Source organism: Hippocampus bargibanti, linkage group LG01 (assembly GCF_051943395.1).
Source record: "Hippocampus bargibanti isolate YZ-2025 linkage group LG01, ASM5194339v1, whole genome shotgun sequence".
Lineage (NCBI taxonomy): Eukaryota > Metazoa > Chordata > Actinopteri > Syngnathiformes > Syngnathidae > Hippocampus > Hippocampus bargibanti.
In genome coordinates, this window is record NC_142734.1 from 7,986,551 (window position 1) to 8,008,373 (window position 21,823).

A 21,823-nucleotide genomic window follows, 5' to 3' on the forward strand; every position below is an offset into this window, starting at 1 on the left:
TCATACATTAAGAGTTTCCATAGAGTATATCAAATGCGATTGATGGGAAGGTGTTTTTTTCATGATTTTTTTCTGCTTGCATTTGTATGGGAACAAATAAAGATAAAATGATGCTGAGGTACTATAGAAATAATAGATAACAGGGGAATGGTTGCATCTCCCATAATCCCACTTTGCAGGCAATTAAAAAAAACTGTTTTCAAATACCCAAACAGCACACCACTAGAGTTGGTAGTTTAACTATAATTTATATCAAGGACCTTTGCGCCCCAACATCAGAATTAAGTTGAATCACTGGTTTAATAGACTTCATGAAACAATTGCTGCTTTATTACTGTACATCGCAGTTGGTCATAATGGTAACACATATCATCAGCATATCAGCAGTACTAAGGTGGCTCCAGCATGCCCACGATGGATGGCTGGATGGATACTCAGGTTAACTCATTCACTGCCATTCACGAATTTATTCGGGAATTGGCAATGACGTAGAGCGCCATTCTCAAATTTGTTTAGGTTTTGTGTTTTCATGCTTGGGTGCCGATAAAGTGCTGGGCAGACCTCTGGCAATGTTTTTCCCTTCCGCGAGGGGGCAGCATTTGCCTTTTGTACATGTTAGCGCATGTTAGCTTCAGCTGTTGTAAAAGTGCTATATAAACCAATATGTATGTATTGCATTGTATTTTGTGCAGCCAACCCTGGCACTGGAGTCGACACATTTTTGCACATCTGGCAGTGATTTAGTTAAAAATGTACCTCCTGTTACCTTGTGGAAGAACATCTCATTGTTCTGACTGTTAATATGTAATGTATGTGGTTGGCATAGATTGATTAACAAAACATTTTGGGGGAGGAGAAGAGAAAACTTTTTCTATCCAAATAATTGGCAGTGAGCAATTTCCTGCGGCACACTTGACCACCTCTCACAGCACACGAATGTGCTATAGCATACTGGTTGGGAATTACCACCAGAGACAGTTCAGCATCCAAGACTTATTTGTTCTCAAGATGTTTTCAATATTTTAAATTGGCTACTAACAATTGCCTTATTTGAACCTTGTGCGTGGGGAGGCGTGGGGCAGTGGGTTCTAATGCGTATTTTTCATTAAAAATAAAGAATGAATTATGCTCCTTGAATAATTGTCTGTGGTCATAGTGACCCGGGCATAAAATTGTTTTGCCTGAGAATTGGAGCTAGGAGGTTCGGGTGAAAAGAAAGCCTGTCTCACTTTTCTCTCAGCTTGTGAAGTTCTCTTCTCAGGTCTTCATCCTCCAACTCACTTGCATTGTTGTCATCATCATCATCACTGCTATCAACGGGGGAGCGACTATGCCCGTGCCCTCTTGAAAAATGGGCCATTGCTGGCATCCTTTCTTTGTCGGCCTCCTTTGCCCGAGATCTCCTCCTCTCCCGGAGCAGAACAGGAGCCACTGGAGAGCTGTCCGTCTGCTCATCCTGCGACTCGGCTTTTGTCACGGAGAAGCGACCCACTTTTCTGTGAATGCTGCCGCAGCCTGATGACGCATTCTTGGGTGGGGAGGACTGAGGCACAGGGGTCACCTGTTGAGAGTAGATGAGGGGAAGCATCACCCTTGTGTACTTTGTCCAATCAAATGAATGGCGAGAACAAAACCATACATGGAATCGTCCTTTGTGTGAGTGAGTTGGATGCAGGGTCACCTCCTTCACTTCTTTGAATGACTGACCAGCCGACCGGCCATCTGATAAATCGACTGGGGTAAAAACCAAAAGGAATAACAGGGAGCAAGAGAGACACATGTACATAAATAGAAACAACACACAGACATACACAGAATAATGTCCACAAGAGAGGACATATAGATACAAACAAACATGGAACACATAGAGGCATGTTAAAAACCCATCCATAAAAAACACTCATTAATTGTGATAGAGTATGTCGTCTGCATGCAGGTTTGTGAAATGGTTATTAAAAAATACTGCGATGTAAGTACAAAAAAATGTACAGGCAGCTGGTTGTTGATGGCTTGTAAAAAGGACAGTTCTAATACAAACATAACAAAAACTCTACTACGATATTTCTGATATTCAAGGTACTATGCAAGCTGGCAAATGGCAGCCTGGTCAGTTCGCAGAGTCCCGTGTGGGGACTTGGCGAATACAATTTCAGGTCTGAATACTCTTTAAAGACATCGTGTTTATTTCCAGACATTTTGTCAGGAAAATATTATGATCCTCTGTTACCTACACCAACAACAAAAGCTCAGATTGTTGCATTCCCCCCCATGGCACCACCGGCACCACCCGTGCTTCTCAACCAATTATCAGGCAGACACGCTTACGGTGCCTTCACGTTCAAAATGAACCAACATCTAATAGCTAAAACGGCAAAGATCAAACCAGTTTAAGCAAAGGAATATGGCTCAATAGAAATCAATATCATCACTAGGATCGCAGGTGTGCTGGAGCTTATCCCAATTAACTTTGGGCAGTTGGTTGGATACACTATAGTGGTTGCCAGCTCATGGCAGGGCACATGGAGAAGAACAACCATATTACACTCACAATCACACCATAAAACATTCGACCAACCGACTGGGCATGTTTTTGGAAGGAAACAGAAATACAGTCAAACCTCTGTTTTCAACCATAAACCGGTGTAGACAAATGACATATTTTTAAAAATGTTAAATAAACAAAACATTTCACATTATACTGGACCCTCTGCACCCTGCCCACCACCTTTTCCAGCTACTCCCCTCAGGCAGGTGCTACTGATCCATGCGCAACAAATCCAGCAGACATTTGAACAGCTTCTTCCCCCAAGCCATTAACTCTTTAAACAGTAACCCAAATAGAACTGTATAGTGCCTCTTTGCAAGTTTTTGGTGATGATACTAGTGCAGCGTGTTCTACTGGAAACAAATTCCTTGTGTGTTCTCCATACTTGGCAATAACGATGATTCTGATTCTGACAATCAATGTCTGCTTTTTTTATCGGGATTGAACAATACAAACGCGCCTACTCACAATGGAACACTACATGAGGATAATGCGTGGGTCACAAGGAGACGCGCCACTAGGAAGTGACGTATTAGGAAGCGCAGGGGAGTCAATTGGTGCATTCAGGTGCGCTCAGTGTGTTCAAGAACCGTTTTTCGGTTGTGAACCGAGTCATAAAAGAACCCCAAAATTTTCGTTAAAAACCGAATTGGTCAAGAACAGAGATGTTTGGAAACCAAGGTTTGACTGTACCCAGAGAAAAACCACGTAGGCATAGGGAGAACATGCAAACTCCACACAGGAAGGCCGGAGCCAGAATTTAATGCTCCACCTCTGCAATATGAGGCGGACACGCTAACCAGTTGTACAAATGTGAAGTAGAGATTTCATGGGAATTTACCTTATTTTGCACACTATAATTTGCACCTAAAAGCCTTATTTTTTTTCAAAAGCTGACCATGCGCCTTATAATTCAGTATATACGTATATGGAAAGAAATGTAAATTCGAATATACCATTCGTTGAAGGTTTGCCTTATAATGCGATGCAGTTTATATATGGAAAAAATAAAATATGTCATTTATTGAAGGTGTGCCAGTACTCGCAAATTGGCTTTGTATGAAATGGGGGGCCTCTTTAAAGGGAAAGCCATTCTGCTGCATGGATGGCAATAGGTTGATTTGACCTTCCAGCATCTTACAGGAGAGATGGTATTGATAACTGGGCAAAGATCAATTTGCGAGGAAGAAACAAAAAAGTGAGTGACCACGATTGAATTCAGCTTAGCGATTGCACGCTCCTTAAGATGGTTTTTGTTGTGGTGAGCGGAGAGAGATGCAGCTGGCAGTGTCTGTGGACTTGAGATGGGGAGAGAAAGGCTGGTGTCAAATCAAGTCACATGTCCTGGCCACTGGCACTACTTTCCCCATGCACGTTTCATCTCGCCACATGCAATCCATGCAAAAGGAAAGAGTGCCAAAAATATCAAACATTGAGCACAAAGAGCGGCAAAAAAAAACCCACAAAAACACACGAGCACTAAAGTCAGCACTGATCAAAGAATACAATACAATAAACCCCTGCTATTCGCAGGACGTAGGGACAGTCAAATAGTGAGCAGCCGACATTCCTCTATTAAAATGTTCCTAATGCTTGTACAATATATGTATTATCGGATTTAATTATAATTACCAGTACTCTACAGCTTGATAAGCACTTCAATACCATTTCAAATATTTGACATTATCCTGGGAAAAAATCTGAAAGATTAAAAAAATATGTACCAGAAGCACCCGTGTAGTCTCTCTCTTACTGGTGCCTTGCAATACAAGTGACAAAAATTCCATTATTTTTCAAGATAAGCAAGATGAGCCAGTCTTTTTTTTTTGCTTGGACGTGTGAGCAACTTCCTTGCTCCCCATTCTCCTTTTTGGCTACGTCCCAGCTGCGATTAGAAACTGGCTGTGTTGTATAACTCTTGGTTCCGAAGACCGCACTGATATTGTCCTATACTGTATATTATTTTTGTATTTCATATTAGCATTTTATTTCACCTCAGTGCACGAGTCTGTCTGGCCTTGTGCTGCTTAGTACTTTGTACATTGTAAATGCTGATTGACTATCACAGCGCAATGGAATAAATGAAAAAAAAAACGAGACAACAGAAAGAGGTGCAATGGATTGAAGCAGAAATGTGGCAAATACAGTCGTGTTCAATTCCCTTGTATTTGTATTGAAAGGCACCATTCTATTTCCTCAACCACAATTATGACTTTATGATCAACCTATTGGCATTGGTGTGATTGTGTGGGATCTTGTAGTCTCTCCAGAAAAAGCAGAAAAATGTGAATTGGTGATTTTTTTTCCCAATTAAAGCTAACTATAATTTCAGAAGGCATTAAAAATAAAAAAGTGGATTTATGAGTAATGAACCACAAAATAGCAGGGTGTTTATTGCATTGCAGTCACTTAGCAATATTCAAACATCAATGTTTGACATCAACACTTGGGTTAAGCAGGTTAATCGTCTACAGTATGTTAAAACTTGTACAGGTACTTGATATTAGACTTCCATTTACAAGTGCAACATCTCACTCACTCACTCACTCACTCACTCACTCACTCACTCACTCACTCACTCACTCACTCACTCACTCACTCACTCACTCACTCACTCACTCACTCACTCACTCACTCACTCACTCTCTCCACTCGCTCCACTCACCTCACTCAGTCAATCAGTGTCTTTAGAAATCCCTAAGAGCACGCTACCTTGCTGGACTCTGGGCTTCTTGAACAAGCTGGCAGAATGGCGCAATTTGCATGCCCAGTTTTTGAATTTGCGAGTCCAGGATTTCTTGCTAGAAACTGGATTTGTGATACTAGGACATGTCAGGTTTAGGCCAAAATATCCACCTCCTGCATTATGCTGCTGCGCTCCATTCCGGAGGGGGATCTGCTGGCGTTGGGCCCGCAATGCTTCTCCATGGGTGTTGTTGTCAGAATGGGGGCCTATAGCCTAAAACAGTCAGGACAAATTAGAGTGGGCTTAAGGCAATTCAAAGAGATAGACAAACAGGAAACATGCTGCATCACGTTAAAAAGGACGTCATTCAACTGGATATGGACTCTGTTGATTTCCTCATGAAGTGACCAGGGTTGTTCAAAGTTTAACTGTAAATTGACCAGTTTTAACAAATACTGTATCACAAAACGTGATTGTTCTGAAAATTGAAAACCATCTATTAACTGATTCACTGCCATTTCCGAATTTATTCTGAAATTGAAAACCATGACGTGGACCACCATTTCCCGAATTTGATCGGGTTTTGGTTTTTCTTGCGGAGGGGTGCGGATCAAGCTCCGGTCAGATATGTTTTTCCCTCCCACGATGGGGCAGCATTTGCCTTTTTTACGAGCTCAAATAACTCCAGACCCATTTAACTTACGAATGAACTCTTTTTTCTGATGAAAGAATAGAATGTAAGGTTTCCTATGTGACATTGAATGCTGCATTGAATATTTGTGTAGTCCTAAAACTCTGGGTATTCTGTGGGTCCTGCAATTTGAGTGAAAATGACAAAAAGTGACAATACAGTATTAAGATGTACTATATACAAACCATGATTGATGAGTGTTAGAAACTCACGAGAATAGTTGGTTCTCCTGGTACAGGAGGAGGCTGTAGCTCGGCAGGGACACCCTGTTTGACGGGGAGAAAGGCTGCAGAGGGCATGGTGCCCGTGGTGGTGATTGACGTGGTGGAAGAATGAGATGGGCAAGGCTGCAACTCCATCAGGCCTTGCTTGGGAACTTCTGAAGAGCCTTCACAGATTTCAGAGTCAGGAGTGGTGGCGGTTGAAGTGGTGGAGGAGGAAGACGTGGAGGATGTGGAGTGTGGAGATGTATCTGAGACGGAAGCAGGCGGAGGGATAGACGTCTGTGGCTCTGAAGACTCATCGCCAGCTGCAGATGCGGAAGCCGGCGATGTTGACGTCAGTGCGGATGCAGCCCCAGCGGCTGGAGTGCCGCCACTAACGCAGTGCTCCTGATACAACAAATTCCTCAGCTTTTCATCCAGCGTCCTCATACGATTGTCTCCAAATTCTATTTTGGGGGGACCTTCACTATCTGACTCGGCCACCGAGGAAGGCTGCGCAGGGGAAGGGGTGAGCGTGAGGGAGAGAGGAATGAAAGCAGCTTCAGTCGCTCCCAAATGAAGAGGTGGCAAAGACGAGTCTGAAGAAGGATGCCTTGGCATCGAGTCATCTGCGAAGCTCATGTCTCCCGTGGATACATCCGACTCAGATTGCGGTACAGAGGATTGTTTGGGGAGCGGGTGTTGTTTAGGAATCGTGTCGGCGGATCTTGGTACATCCTCTCGCTCTGCGTTTTGTGTCTGGCAATCGCGTGTTGGTAGGTCAGCTGAGACTTCGGATGTTTGCATTACCTGACTACAAACGAGCTGCTGATGTTGTTGCTGCTCTGGAGTGTACACTGTCTGCAGTATGTTTAGTTGCTGTTGATGGTCTGTGTGGGACTGATGTTGAGACATAGCCTGCTGCTCTTGCTGATACTCGTGCGGCATCATCTGAAGTGGTTGTTGCTGCTGCTGCTGCTGCAAAATATCCTGTTGCTGCCGTGCCTGAATTTGCTCCTGGGATACGTTCTGCGAATGTTGCAGTTGTTGCTGGTGCAGTGTTGAATACACTTGTTGTTCAAGCTGCAACTGCTGCTGGGCAACGGCAACTTCTCCTTGGGAGAAGGTCTGTTGCAGCCGCTCTACGTCAGCTAGGCTTACTGCACTATCAGCTCTGGCCTTAATGGGTGTGGGAAGCACAGGGACAGCAGCAGTAGCGAGGATGGAGCTAAGGTTGCTGGTCGTAGACACTGCAGTGGAAATTGGCAAACTGAGACGTTGGTGGCCAGAAGTTGCGGTGTCGACTTGTAGCGTGGGACCACCTGAAATAGACTGAGGGCCAGGGGCTTGAGGAATATTTTCAAGTGTAGCAGTGTTCAAAGTGTGTGCAGTAGTGGCAGAGGGGGCAAAGACAGTAGAGGACACTCCACTTAAGGATTCCAGACTCTGGGCGCTTTCCTTTACTACAAAGCAGAGAGAAACAAACGTGGTTTGTGGTGCATGTACACTGTCATCATCAAAAAATTTAATGGCAGGCCAGATATTTAAGACCTCGGCCTTTGGTGTTAATTGAAGCAACTTAATTTGCTTCAATAAATACATAGGACTAACCAGAGATGCTAATAATTAGAATTAAGAGAACAAGTATTACAGTGTCTGCTGCAGTTCGTGTGGTGACCGCGTCAACCTCACATCGCAGAGGTTGTGGGTTAAATCCCTCCGGCCTCCCTGTGTGGAGTTTGTATGTTATCCTTGCATGTGTTTTCTACAGGTACTCCGGTTTCCTCTTACGTTCCAAAAACATGCATGGCAGACTGACTGAACACTGTAAAAATTGTCCCTAGGCGTGAGTGTGAGCGCAAGTGGTCATCGTGTGCCCTGCGATCGGCTGACAAACGATTCAGGGTCTTCCATGCCTACTGCCCGATGATGGCTGGGATAGGCTCCACCATCCCATGTGACCCTTGTGAGGATTAAATGGATCGGAAAATGAATGAATGAATAAAGAGTATTAATGTCTGCATATCACTACAGATTTGATTTGTTCATCAAAACTGACTAACGAATCAGACAAATGAAATTGAATTGTGATTCGTTAAGGAAACGGTCCCATTGCAAAATAAATACCGGCGATTATAAAGGTGGTGGCCAGATGAGACTAACAACTAACATGGCAACACGCAGAAGCTGAAATTTGGATAAAAATGGTGACATCCATATGTTGGAGGGCAGTGGAACCAAGAGAAATTAATAACGGGATTTCAATAAATACAATTTCACTTAGGCTGGAAATGGCGGTCGATATATGCTTTTGACTGGAGTTAGCCAGCAGAGGAGGCTCTCATAACTTTGCTGCTGTGTTACTTCCAGGTAGAGTAAACGCTGGCGCGAAGGGCTGCCGCAGCTCACCCGCACAAAAAAAAAAAAAAAATCCTGTGACTGTAAAGTGTCCTTGAGAGTTTTGAAAGGTGCTTAGAAATTAAATTAATTATTATTATTATTATTATTATTATTATTATTATTATTATTATTATTATTATTATATAAACACAAAATGATCCAGTTTTTGGTTGACCCAAATATCCTAAACATGAAACAAATTCTAAAGTGGATTACTTCATTACATCACGCACTATCACACCTGCCGTTCTGCAATGTGATCCACCACTCAGCATTTCCAGGTTGTGATTTAGCAATATGTCAATTTTCCTCAAGAATTTGCTCTAATCTCACCGTTATGCTTTCATATCAGTATTCTGAGCTCACCTGTGTCTGTTTTCGGGGCTAGGAGTGTCCTGGTTTCACCAGTGGGAGGTGTCATGGCAGTACCCTGGCTAGAGAGAGAGTCTCTGTGACGAATCGTCTGGTTGATAAAGAAACGCCACCGTCCAACAGGAGAGGAGTGTGGTACGGAGTCACCTGAGAAATCATACACACACATTTTCAGTTTGTTCTACAGTGCCGCAATATTGGCTAAAACTGAAAAGACTCCTATTAACTTACACGTTGAGCTCGTGGGTGTGCTGACTTGTAACTGATCGGTTGACCCTGTCTGATTGGGAAACATGCAAAGGACAATTAGCAATAAAACAGGAATCAAAAAATTGTACAGACAATATGGAAGACACAAATATATGTACAAGTGAATGTGTTTGAAGTATTTCCTGTGCTTTCACAACTATGGCTCTGAGCTCTTCAACAAACTTCTCCTTTTCCACATCAAGGACAAAGACTTCCTCCACCTGGAAAGAAAATACAATACAAACACGTCACTAAAGCTGTGACCATTTTTCTGGCCAATGCTCCAAACAATCATGAAAGTTCCACTCCATACTCCGCCCATATTAGGTGACTTGGCAAAAAAAGCTCGGCACCTTTCCTTTGCACATTTTTCTTGAGATTACCCAGGATATAGTGCAGGGTGTCTCACGACTATTCTGTTAAATTCTTAGCATTCGCCCCGTAAGAACTGGACAATGTAGCAAGGGTGATGCGAGTTGGGGTTTCCACGCTAAAGGTGCTGCCCAGGGCCAACCAACGGAAATCAGCGGAAGATTTTGTGTGCATGGATAATTTTCTTTTGGATTTTCATTTCCAATTGGTCTGATTGAGGCAAATTCCTTGGAAGTCACCAAGATTGATTTTTTTAAACCAGTCTCCAAAGTACATTTATAGTCACATAAGCAATCTCTGATTAAAATTTGGTTTTGACCAGCATTATTGGGGCATGTTTGTAACCTCTTTAATACATACTTGGAGACCAGAATAACATGTGTTGCCTTTGTATGAGCTATTGCTCATATTCTTAATAGTCATGATAAAATATGATTTAGAAAGATTGAATACAACATTATGTAAGGGCAGGTTACCATATAATCTGCAATGTCCTCTGGTGCATCACCCTCCAAATCAAATTTAAACGTCACCATTTTGTTACTATGGGTCTCCAACTGGCACTCCACCATATTGTCGCCACTGCCCGACACCTTGATATGAACAAAGAGAAAATAAAATGTCATTGTTGCAAATGTATTCTTGGAATCGTTTGTTCTTTGTTTCTATGTGTTTTCACCTGAAGCATACTGAGTTGAAACTGATGTGAAACTTTCTCAGGTCTCAGAGAAGATGTTCTTCTCTGGCCCTTGACTTTTTCTAATTTGCCATTGGCCAAGAGCAAAGCACCTTCTTCTCCATTCGCTGGCACAGACCTGTGTGGGTGGCACAGTGCTTTTAGTTGTTAGGCAATTTGTTGTACATTAGAAGGACGTTGTCTTGATAAATATATTTTAAAAAAATATACATATAGCGCTACCATGAGATACGGGATCAATTTCTTCCATGCCCGCTATATAATTCAATGAAATATCAAGCACAAAACAGCCGTCGACATTTTTTTTGGCTTCAATTTAAAGGGCACTGTGCTGCTCTTTCTGGTGTGTGGGCTCCCGGGGGCTATATAGAGAGAAACTCAAAAAAAGTTTCACAATTAGCACAAAAAGCTGAATTAATATTAAATGGTTACCTTCTTCCGAAAGGATAAATGAATGTGAGTCGTGAGCAGTAGAGTGAAGCGCATGGAGTGCTTTATAGTAAGAAAAGTGCTAGACAAGTAACAGACAAGACACATTAACTTTAACTGCCATAATTATTAAGACATTAGTATTTGGTTGTTTTAAATATACAATGTGTAATTGATGTATGTTTAGTTTGATAATTATATTCAAATAGACATTACAATAAACAGCTTCAAGCCAGACGTAGCCTTTTTCCCTACTATCTAGCACCCCTCTAGTAATTGCAAAGTGAGCTAAGTTGAATTGAGGTTAATTCCCCCATACATCAAGTCAAAGCAAAAATATGTTTATAATGAAGAATGATGGTGGGCACACTAAGACACGTGAAGTCAGACGTACCCAGTTGAGGAAGGCCGTTCTGTATTCAACAGGGGTAGACAATCCTGAGGAATAAATTGATGTAATAAATATAAACACAAAAAATGGTACAGCGAAAGAACAGAAATGACATCCGCAATGAGTGTAAGTGAAGCACTAACATATGGATAACTACAGTACTCATTAGGATGAAGAAGTGTTAGTTTTGAGGACAATGATTTTATACACTCTCACTCATTCCACCAGCACAATTGCATTGAAACCAAACAGTCAAACATATGTGCAGACATTCTTCCTGTACCTGAGAAATGCCCAGCAGCGCAATGTCACAGTCTTGCAGCGAGGCTTGGGGTAGTTTGGGGTCATGACAATTAAAGGAGTCAATAGCAGCGGCAGGTCCAAAGTTTGCTTGCCCCGGTAAGGTGAGCTGGGCCGCTGTCGACGACGGCAGCTCTGCCGCAGGGGTGGCAGGAGAAGGATGGTGGGATAGTAGTGATGATGGAGGAGGCGAGGGGTGAGAGGGGCTCAGGACTATGTGATGTACAGGAAAGACGGCGTGGAGAAGAAGAGGCGCTTCGGCAGCTGGTGCTTGCACAAGACAATGAGCCTCATTTTGAATGTATGTCTGGGACTGAGCCTGATTGCTGCTATGTGCGGGAGTGAGTGCAGGCAGTGTGTTCTGGAGCTGGGAGGAAGATCCAGCGCCCGTCGTTGTGCAACTATGCATGGACGGGAGGTTTGAAATGTGGGAATGATGATGGGCCGCATTCCAGGGGGCTCGCTGTGCATTGGGATGCGGAGCAGGCTGACATGCCAGCAGATCCGCCTTATCCTCGCCAATCGTGGCCTGACTGGGGGGACGTTTTGAGTGGCTCGGGGCTAGGGTGGGCTCAACTGGCAACTGGATTAGAGAAGGAGGTGTTGATTGCTGAGTTTGAGAAAATGTCTGTAGCTGCTGTGACTGGAAGCTTGGCTGAATTGCTGGTGAGCTTGTGGTGCTTCCTAATGGCAGCCTCTGGTCCAGGATCACTGGAATATCGACTGCAGTGGTAACAATGCATTCTGGCTCTCCCCAAGAATTGAGATTGTCTGTGTTGGCTCCAGCAGGCATGGCCTCCTGCTGATACTGCAGCACTGGCTGCTGTGTTACATCAACAACATCATGTCTAAGATGCGGAGATTTGTAGTCATTCGGAGCGGTAAGAGGGCTAGCCGGAATGTGACTTTGGGCCTGGAGAAGAGCCTGGCTTGGACTCATTTGCTGAAGCTGAGACTGAGGCATGTCTGGTATTTGAATATCAGGATGAAGTAGTGTCTCCTGTGGTATCTGCGTGGGAATTGTTGTTGCTGGAAGCTGGATAATAGTTTGGCTTTGTGGCCTCATGATCTGAACGTCAGCAGAAGAGTTCTGGCACTTCCATGTTTGGGACTGGTAAACCGCTGGCTGCAAAGGCTGACTCAGAAGGACTGACTGAGCAGACATTTGGGTTGTAGTAGAGATTGTTGGCTCTGGAAAAGAACTAACAACTTTCTCGGCTTCGATAACAATTTGTGCTTGTCCTTGGGTGGTTACAACCACAGGAACAACACGGGAGTCAATCCTGATCTGAGCTGCCTGCGTGGTCGACTGGCTTCTATACTGGAGTGGAACATTGTGGCCATGACTTTGACTTTGTCTTTGCTGGGGGAGCGCCTGAGGTGGGACGATGCCCGACGTCACGACTGGGTAACCAAGACGAGTTTGTTGCTGAATCATTTCAGCGCTAGGTGGAAGTCCGAGTGGGATATGAGATTCCCCTGCAAGTGGAGTAGAATACGATTGCTGCTGCATTATCAGTGCAGCTTGTTCGCCCATGACTGTGTTATGAGCTACGAACTGACTACTGTTTGGTTGAGGGGCGCATTGCTGAAGCATTTCAGGTTCTTTCTGTTTGTTGTGCTGCTCACCGTTGCTTTGAAGAGAAGAGACCACCTCTTGTTTTTCTGTTTGCTTAAGTTGAATGATGGCAGCTTGGTGCGCTTGCTGCTCTTGAAACTGTTGTTGAAACGGGGCTGTTTGTTGAGGTATATCTGTTTGATGTTGAAGCAGAAGCTCTTGTTGCTGCTGCTGCTGCTGCTGCTGCAGAAGTGCTTGTTGATGGATTTGTTGCTGCTGTAAGACAAGCTGCTGCTGGAGATGCTCCTGTAAGTGAGCTTGTTGTTGTTGTTCTTGTTGAGTTGGCTGGGGCTGCTGATGCTTTGGCGCCTCCTCGTGTATTCTTTCCACTTGTTGATATAACATTTCAGGCTGCCGTTGCCCTAAATGGTGTTGTGAATGTGCTTGCTGTGGCATGAATTGATTCTGCTGTTGAAGAATAGGTTGTTGCTGATCCAATAAGTGCTTGCGTACAAGGGTCTGTTGCTGCTGCTCCAGTTGCTGTTGCTTTAATTGAGCTTGTTGCGGATCAAGTGGGAAAAAATTGTGATGTTGCTCCAGTTGTAAAACATGCTGCTGCGGTTGTAGTTGTCGCAAGGTTTGCTGTCGCTGCGGTTGAATGGTGGTAATCTGCTCACATGGATCTTTCACCGGTTGAGAATGTTCTCCCAGCGGTGGCAACGACAAAGCTTGTTGCGCCATACCCACTCTTGCGGCTTGGGTTTGTGGAGTTGGCTGGAGGCTCTGCTGTACACAGATCTGCTGCTGAGGCTCATGCTGATGTTTCAGGACTGCTACAGCTGGAAGGCTCTGTTGAAACTGTCCGATTGAAGGCTGAGTGGTGCTCAAGTGTTGCTGAGGCAGAGCAAGCTGGCTCTCCATTTGCTGTTGCTGAAGGCCACCGAGACCACCGTGCTGCGGCTGAGCGATGGTCGGTAGAGGTTGTGTTTGCTGTGGTGCCGGCGGCTGAACATTGTCAGCAAGCTGCATGGGAGGGGCCTCGGGCTGGGCCTGCTGTGTGAGGGGAACAATGGTCACCACAAGCCCAGCAGTATCGCTGAGTGACATGGATGATGTGGGAACATGTGGGGAAACAGAGCTGATGTATGATTGAGAGGTGCTCAGGGCTGCCGGGGGGGCAGCTGTTTGAAACACATCTAATGGGAATGATTGTGACTGTGTGGTGATATAAGACAATGGTGATTCGTGTTGAAAGAAGCAGGTTGGGGGTGGTGGGGAGGGGTGGGGGGGAAAGTAGTAAACATTAGGTAAGAATAAGCTCGGCCAGAACAATTAACACATTTGATAAAACAGGACTTCCCACATTTTTTGAGTGGAGGATCCTCATGTGAAACTCTGAAACGTGAAACAAAAACAGGCTAACTCTTTAAAAACAGGCTAACTGTTTAAGGAAGCCACATGTAAGTCCTTTTAGGACAGCATTCATTAATTTGAGCACTACGAGTTTATGAGCTGAATATTATACCATAATAGTCATCTTGCACTCATATTTTGGACACGTAGTATACAATTGGATAAAGCAAACATTTTACTGGATTCAGCAAGTTATGAATTTGACAACGGGTAATTAATTATTCACAGTTCAGTTCAAAAATCAAAGAGTGGAATTACTAGTCTTTCCAATGGATTTTAAGGACCCGCTAACACGCTGTGATAGATGTTCTATTGCGATATAGATCAATTACACCTCCACTAAAGACCTGGGGGAAACCATAAGCATGCATGCAGTCTGAGAGAAAGTGTCAAGAGGATCATGGAAATCATTTGGTAAATAGTTATCAAGAGAAGGGGGGTTAAGTAAAGGGGACACTATGCATAGCTTTGTTTCATTTTCAGGTGAACTTGTAAACGATTAAAAGAAAACCAAATAAACACCAAGTAAACTAACAATTTTACATAATTTGTAAAAATATGTTCAGATCAGATCAGAATCAGATCAGAATCATCTTTATTGCCAAGTATGTAGGACACACAAGGAATTTGGAATATGATGACAAAACCTTAAAAAAGGCAGGATGCCATCATTAAACTAACCAAATAATTGATCGAATACAACAATAATTGCTGGGACGTGGGGGGGTTTAAAGTCAATACCTTCTGTCACTTTGATATAGTGGACATAAGGTGCTCTACAACATTTTTGCCACAGTGGACAAATTCATACAAGTCTATACATCTCCTTTGCGAACCGGCAACTTTTCTCTGCCACTTGTGGGACTGAGGACAGCGAGAAGAAACACGTGGGTTTTCACTGAGTCATCCGGTTTCCCCCCACATTCCAAAAACATGCATGGCAGGCAGATTGAACACTCCAAATTGTCCCAAGGTGAGAGTGACTGTTGTTTGTCTTAGTGTGCCCTGCGATTGGCTGGCAACCAATTCAGGGCGTCCCCCGCATAGTGCCCGAAGACGGCTGGGATAGATAGGCTCCAGCACCCCCCGCAACCCTAATGAGGAATAAGCGGTACGGAAAATGGATGGATATTTCTGTATCTATCCATTACAACTTTAAGCCCGGTCCCTGAAAATACATTAAACCGGTCTGTGTGTCAGAAAGTGTTTGGAAACGCTGTCTTAGAGAGATGTATGTAGGGAATCCGAACAGTTTTCGAAATAATTCAGCCTCAGATAACCAATGAACCGGAAGACACTTTTAGTTTCAAGTGGGCATGACTCCATGGCCACATCCAAAGAGGCCTGAAAATACTGCTGAGCTATATTTGGCAATACCTGTTGAACCAAGGCGGCGGGCTGGTGCAAGGTCTGCCCAACAGGCAGGCATCTGCTTTGTGCAACGGTGGACAAAGTGGCACTCTGGGAACCTAGCAAGCTTGAAACAGCTCCACTTTCACCAACTGGGAACCTCAGAGGGTTCGCCGGTACAGCGGTACACTACACACAAATTACATTTATGAACAAATGTTAACACAGGGATCCTGTGTTAACATTTGAAGACATTTTGTAAATATCACAAAAATCTTTAACATTTGAACACAAAAAAATGTGAGGATAAAGTTCACAGAAAAAACTCTACAAATATCAGATAGCGTGTGTGAATGCATGCATATTCCTTTATGAGAATGGCTCTCCTTTCCCACATGTGAGGGCATTACAGAAAGTACAGTGATGACTTGGGATCTGTGTTTAAATTGTTCTGTGATCACATTGGTATTTGCAAACATTCGTATTCCAAATCACCTTTCCCCACCGAATTGAATAAGAAAGCGCAATATAGCGGCGATAAAGGGGAGAAAACATGTGATCTTAATATAAATTGTGTGTTTTAAAATAAAAAAACAAGCCCAACTGACGTGTGTGATACATACAGATGTAGAGATGGGCTGAGAAATCTGCAGGGGAGGTAACGTTTCCCCCAACTGAGAGTGTGACTGGCTCTGTCCGCTAGCATATGACTCGCAGCTGGCAGACCCAAGACTTTCCCCTAACAAGTCCAAAAATGAGAATGCAAAGAAACTCTGCACCTCTTCAGGGTCAAGATGGAGTGCATTCTAGTTTGTACTTTACCTGTCAGGCATAGCGTTGCCCCTCTGACAACATGCTGGTCCAGTTCAGACAGATTGTCAGACTCCTGTCCGCCTCCTGCAGTTGTTCTGCCTCCCAGAAATGATGGGCTTGATGAATGGGGGAAAGTGTGGGTCGTTAGAGTGGAGTCGCGTCTTTCTTCAAATCCCTGCTGCTGTTGCTGGAGCAGCTGTTGCTGCCGTCTCTCTCGCGACTTCTTGATCAGATTGACTCTGTCGCGAATCGATTTTCCCACCACCTTGGCATCGCTCTCATGGAAGAAGCCTGACTTTACCTGTGACAAAAAAACACAGTCATGAGCGAGAGAGCGAAAGAGAGAGAGAGAGAGAGAGAGAGAGAGAGAGAGAGAGAAGAAGCGAGAGAGCGAAACACAGAGAGAAATTTTAATTTGTCTTGAAGAAAGGAGGAATTCTATATTGTCCTCTTCTATACAGTATGAAGCCAAAGGTGTAAAGTCTGTCATTTGACCAAAAAATGTTAGTGAAAATCTGACACATGGATTAAAATATTTGGAGGTTGGAATTTTCATATCACGGCACAAGTCGGTGAACCTGACTAGCCTTCAGATCTGTATTCTAGTATTGTAAACTGATGATGTCTTCAGCCAATGTTCCCTCCAACTTTCTATACGTCTGAGCATTCACACCAAGTCCCTGATCATCCCTTGGGCCATGGTGAGCAATAAGAAAAGGAAGAACAGCTTGTTCAACCATCATATCCCATCTGTTTCTACAACCTGTTATATAAATGATCAAATAACATGTCAGTTTAACACAATTGCATCATGTGTTATGGGAGCATTAAAAACACGCACTTGCACAAATGCGGCCAGATGATGATAATGTATACCTGCAAATCAGGATGCCGTATTAGGTACAGACAAACAAATCATTTTTCTGGTTGATTCATAGGCGACTATTCTCCATAGGTGTGTATTATTCAAAGCATTTTACTAATATATGTATTTTTTTCATTGATTTGAAGGAAACCTTTCGAGATTATGGGTGTGTGATGTTTGCAGTGAATTTCACTCTGAAGGACAAATCCTCAGAAAAAAAGTATTCAAACTACTTATCTCACTTCAAGTTTATAATAATAATAATAATAATAATAATAATAATAATATATAATTTCTAAGCGCCTTTCAAAACTCTCAAGGACACTTTACAGTTTATCATCAATTTAACCAAAGCAAAGATAATTCAAAATGATGTACAGTAAAGTCTCGTTATATCGATATCGGTTATATCGATAGTACCGCTTATTACGATACTATTTTCATTTCCCTTGCACATTTCTAGTCTTTTTATGTATAATTAGTACTGTTTAGTACGATACCCGGTTATTACAATAATCCGGTTATTACGGTGCTCCTTTTCATCCCCCGCCGGCCATTTTTGTTGTTTATATCGATATATCCGTCGCGCCATTGGTCAACTTGGTCACGTGTCTTGTTACGTGAGCCGCCATCGGTCGCGCCATTGGTCAACTTGGTCACATGAGCCGCCATCGGTCGCGCTATTGGTCGACTTGGCCGTGTGACTTTGTCACGTGACACGCCATCGGTCGCGCCATTGGTCAACTTGGTCACGTGTCTTGGTTACGTGTCACGCCATCAGTCGCGCCATTGGTCGACTTGGTCAGGTGACTTGGTTACGTGCCCAGCACCCGTGTAGCAGAGCCATTTTCATTTTCAGACGCTAGCTCGTGTGTAGCAGACGAGATTGAAGTGTTTGTCTTAAAAGGTAAAAATGGGAAGCAGAAGAAGATTGATGACTTTTTTTTAAATTGTATACATAATACAGTAAGATGTAAGCGTTGCAGTTTCCCTGTTGTAATGTACATGCCCACTGTCCTGTATATAAATGCAATCGTTTTTTGCAACAATGTTTTGTCTTGTTTTGTCTGCTGAAGCGTGATGATTTTGAAAATTACTGTACATTCCATACTGTGTATTAAAGGACAGCCGATGTCACTTTTTATTCAAATGCAAATAAAAATGACTTCACGCCAAGACGTCTTGCATTGCTTGTGAATCCAAACAATGGCTTCAGATTCGGATAATATGCTTTCTTGTTACACATCCAGTTATGAATATGTTTCAAATACACTGTAGTTCTGAAGATTAAAGCATACATGTTTACAATCAGTAAAGAATTATATGTGCCATTTTGAGGTAACATTGGAGGAACATCTCACCCAAAAAAAAGGGAGCTAATGGCCAGCTCCGTTTCTTATATGGCGCTTGGCTGCCCTCTTTTGGCGGCTTTTGTTTAATGCAGTTCGGCGCAGGATCGGATATATCGATAGTCCCGGTTATATCGATATTTTTTCGGACTCCATTGGGTATCGATATAACGAGACTTTACTGTATTTTAAACACCCACATAACATTGCCACTTCTGATGGCTTCATGCGAATGCATAAAGGGAAACAGCACAGACGGGCTAACAAATAGAATCTATGAAGCAGTTACAATGCTATAACACAAATGGTGCAGCAAGATATGTAGACAGACATAAAAATCAATGTGCACTGTCATCTATTCTTTGTCCTCTCACTTGTACTCTTTGGCATTTGACTCAGCATGATTCAGACTTGATCTTAGTTTACTCCCTGGTGCTTATTACTATCTTTGTGACTGCTTTATTTCCTGTAAATGATAGTTGTCCATGTTAAGCGCTTTGTTACAGCGTCAGTTGTTGTTCAAACACTACATGTCCATAAATAAAAATGCATTGTATTGTTTTGCATTGCGTTGTATTGTATTTTACTCATCTTTGAGCCAACACAAATTTTCCGTTTTTTCAGCATCAAGTACTATCATGTGTCTCACCATCTCAAGAGCCACTTCCTCAGCACTGTCATTCTCCAGGTCGTAGCTAAACTCGATGGCCTCGTTATCTTTGTGTTTCCCCTTCAGTTTCTTGGGCTCATCCACCCAAATCCGTAGAGCCAAACAGTCCTGGGTGCCATTGTCTTCCTCTGCCAACTCCACGCGGACCCCCGTGTCTTCACCGAAGAACGCGTGATTGAGCAAGTCTCGGATGGACAGCCTACGCATGCATGGAAAGATAATATAGCAATAAATTAACCAAGAAATTTTGTTGGTCAGGCTCTGAAACATAAATCATGCTTACCGCTGGTTTTTATTCTGACGAATGCACCCTTCAATAATCTCTTTAATCTCTGGGTCATTCACTTTATCAAAACTGGCTGGTTTTATACCCTGCAGAAATGCATACAAGAAATTGTTTGATAAAACTCTTTACAAAATGATCACTTGAACTCCTGACCTGCTTGTTTCACTCGTGCTAAATTGACTCACGCTTGTAACTTTGCGATAAATCTGAGCTGCATTTTGGCACTCAGAGTAAGGGTATTCGGAAGTTGCCATCTCCAGCATACACATTCCAAAGGCGTAGACATCCACAGACTCGTCGTAATGCTCCTCATACATTTCTGGAGCCATGAACTCAGGAGTTCCTGTTCAGGCACAACAGATAATTGCAGCTTCAACTCTACGGATGGATAACAAAGACACTGGCCGCACTCTGTAACTGAGGGTTTGGACCCTTCCCGTAAAACGTAAACACCGGAAAATTGCAGCACACTTCTCTCACCCATTCAGCATGAACACAAGAAGAGCTCAGTTGTAAAACGAAACAAAAAATATTCATCAAGGCATGGTGTACAGGCGTTACACTCTAAGCTTGAAATAGTGCTGCACACATACATTTTCGGGCATCTGTCAATACTCATCTAATGTTTAACTTTGGGCACTTCATATTTATGGCCCCGCACTTGTGTTGATTTAGCAACCACACAAGCATTGATTTCCAAATGCGGCTGTCTTTTTAACTCATTCACTGCTAGACGTGCAAAAACGTGTCCACTCCAAGTGTCATTGTCACTCAAATGTCAGGACCCACAGAATATTGAGTTTTAGGACTACATAAACATTTGATGCAGCGTAAGAAACATTAGACTCTCCTTTTTCATTTGAAAAAAAAAGAGTTAATTCTTAAATTTATGGGTTTGGAGTTATATGAGCTGGAAATGAGGGTGGCTGTCCAAAATACAATGCAATACATACATATTGGTTTATATAGCGCTTTGTCAACAGCTGAATCTAAAACAAAGCACTAACATGTAAAAAAGGGAAATGCTGCCCTCTTATGGAAGGTATAAAAACATTGCCAGACGTCTGGCCAGCGCTATATTGGCACCCCAGCAAGAAAAACTAAAACCCAAACAAATTCGGGAATGGCGCTCTACATCATGAGTTAATAAGCTTACCGATGACACTTTTGGCAAACGAAGTCCTCATGAGGGTTGCAAGCCCCAGATCGCCTATTTTTACGGAACCGGTGGGTCCGGTGATGAAGATGTTGTCACATTTGAGATCCCTGTGCACAATGGGAGGTGTTCTGGTGTGCAGGAAATGAAGACCCTTCAGTATTTGCCGACACCAGCTCCTCAGCACCTTGGGCTTCATCACTTTAAAACGCTTCAAATACCTGCACAAAGGGACCATTTCTAGAAATATCAACAGGGCAAATATTCCACAGAATATTGCACATAAAATGGAACGTTAGAGACAAATGAGGAAAATAACAACCACTCAGCATAAAAGTAACATTTCATCTACTTTGCAATGAATGGCTTTGTGTGTGCTTCCTGTTTCTTTTAAGCAAATGCAAAATAATAAACTCTTTGACACTGGAAGGCAAGTATTCATATCTTTGCAATGGGTTCATTTTTGGATGTTAAATGTCATGGTCACTGAATACAAAATAAGATTAGATTTTTGGATGACAAAACATGACACCTTAATATGCCGTCGAGACAAGTAATAAGCAATAGCAAGAGGCTGCACCAACGTTTTGAGTGTTCCTGAAGTCATGAGTTCAGTGACGAGGACGATGCATTTCTTGCCACGGAGTGCAGACTCCCACGAGTCGTAGAAGCGCACAATGTTGGGATGCTGGAGCCCCTTCAACATTTCTGCTTCTTCCTTGAAGCGCTGCTGCTCCGCCTTGGTCAGCTTGCGGTCCTGAGATGAGAGCAACATGCAGATGACATGGATTGCAGCCCATAACATTTAAACCCAAATCCCCTTCCCTCCAGCAGGGATGTCTTGACTAAATCAATACAATACAATACAATACAATACAATACATATTGATTTATATAGTGCTTTAACAACAGCTGAAGCTGCAACAAAGCGCTTAACATGGACTGGTCAAATCAAAAAGAATGGAAACCAATTCAACACACTAAGTACAAATGCATTGGATGTAAAAAGTCCACACACCTTTGACTCA

At 43.1% G+C, this 21,823-nt stretch overlaps 1 protein-coding gene across 2 annotated transcripts in view; it reads right to left on the reverse strand.

Moving 5' to 3' along the window:
• Nucleotides 1-21,823, reverse strand: part of wnk3 (WNK lysine deficient protein kinase 3) — a 56,067-nt gene that overhangs the window by 7,190 nt on the left and 27,054 nt on the right. For both annotated transcript variants that reach the window (XM_088993532.1, XM_088993524.1), the window contains exons 3-21: nt 21,380-21,552; nt 20,796-21,016; nt 19,825-19,982; nt 19,637-19,725; nt 19,333-19,552; nt 16,479-16,770; nt 16,280-16,395; nt 15,684-15,845; nt 11,319-14,108; nt 11,039-11,082; nt 10,198-10,333; nt 9,995-10,111; nt 9,266-9,367; nt 9,129-9,177; nt 8,892-9,044; nt 6,135-7,588; nt 5,258-5,504; nt 1,640-1,734; nt 1,230-1,561 (exon numbers count right to left, since the gene is read on the reverse strand). In XM_088993532.1, coding sequence (XP_088849658.1) covers nt 1,230-1,561; nt 1,640-1,734; nt 5,258-5,504; nt 6,135-7,588; nt 8,892-9,044; nt 9,129-9,177; nt 9,266-9,367; nt 9,995-10,111; nt 10,198-10,333; nt 11,039-11,082; nt 11,319-14,108; nt 15,684-15,845; nt 16,280-16,395; nt 16,479-16,770; nt 19,333-19,552; nt 19,637-19,725; nt 19,825-19,982; nt 20,796-21,016; nt 21,380-21,552 — 6,950 coding nt within the window. The remainder of the gene's footprint in view (nt 1-1,229; nt 1,562-1,639; nt 1,735-5,257; nt 5,505-6,134; nt 7,589-8,891; nt 9,045-9,128; nt 9,178-9,265; nt 9,368-9,994; nt 10,112-10,197; nt 10,334-11,038; nt 11,083-11,318; nt 14,109-15,683; nt 15,846-16,279; nt 16,396-16,478; nt 16,771-19,332; nt 19,553-19,636; nt 19,726-19,824; nt 19,983-20,795; nt 21,017-21,379; nt 21,553-21,823) is intronic.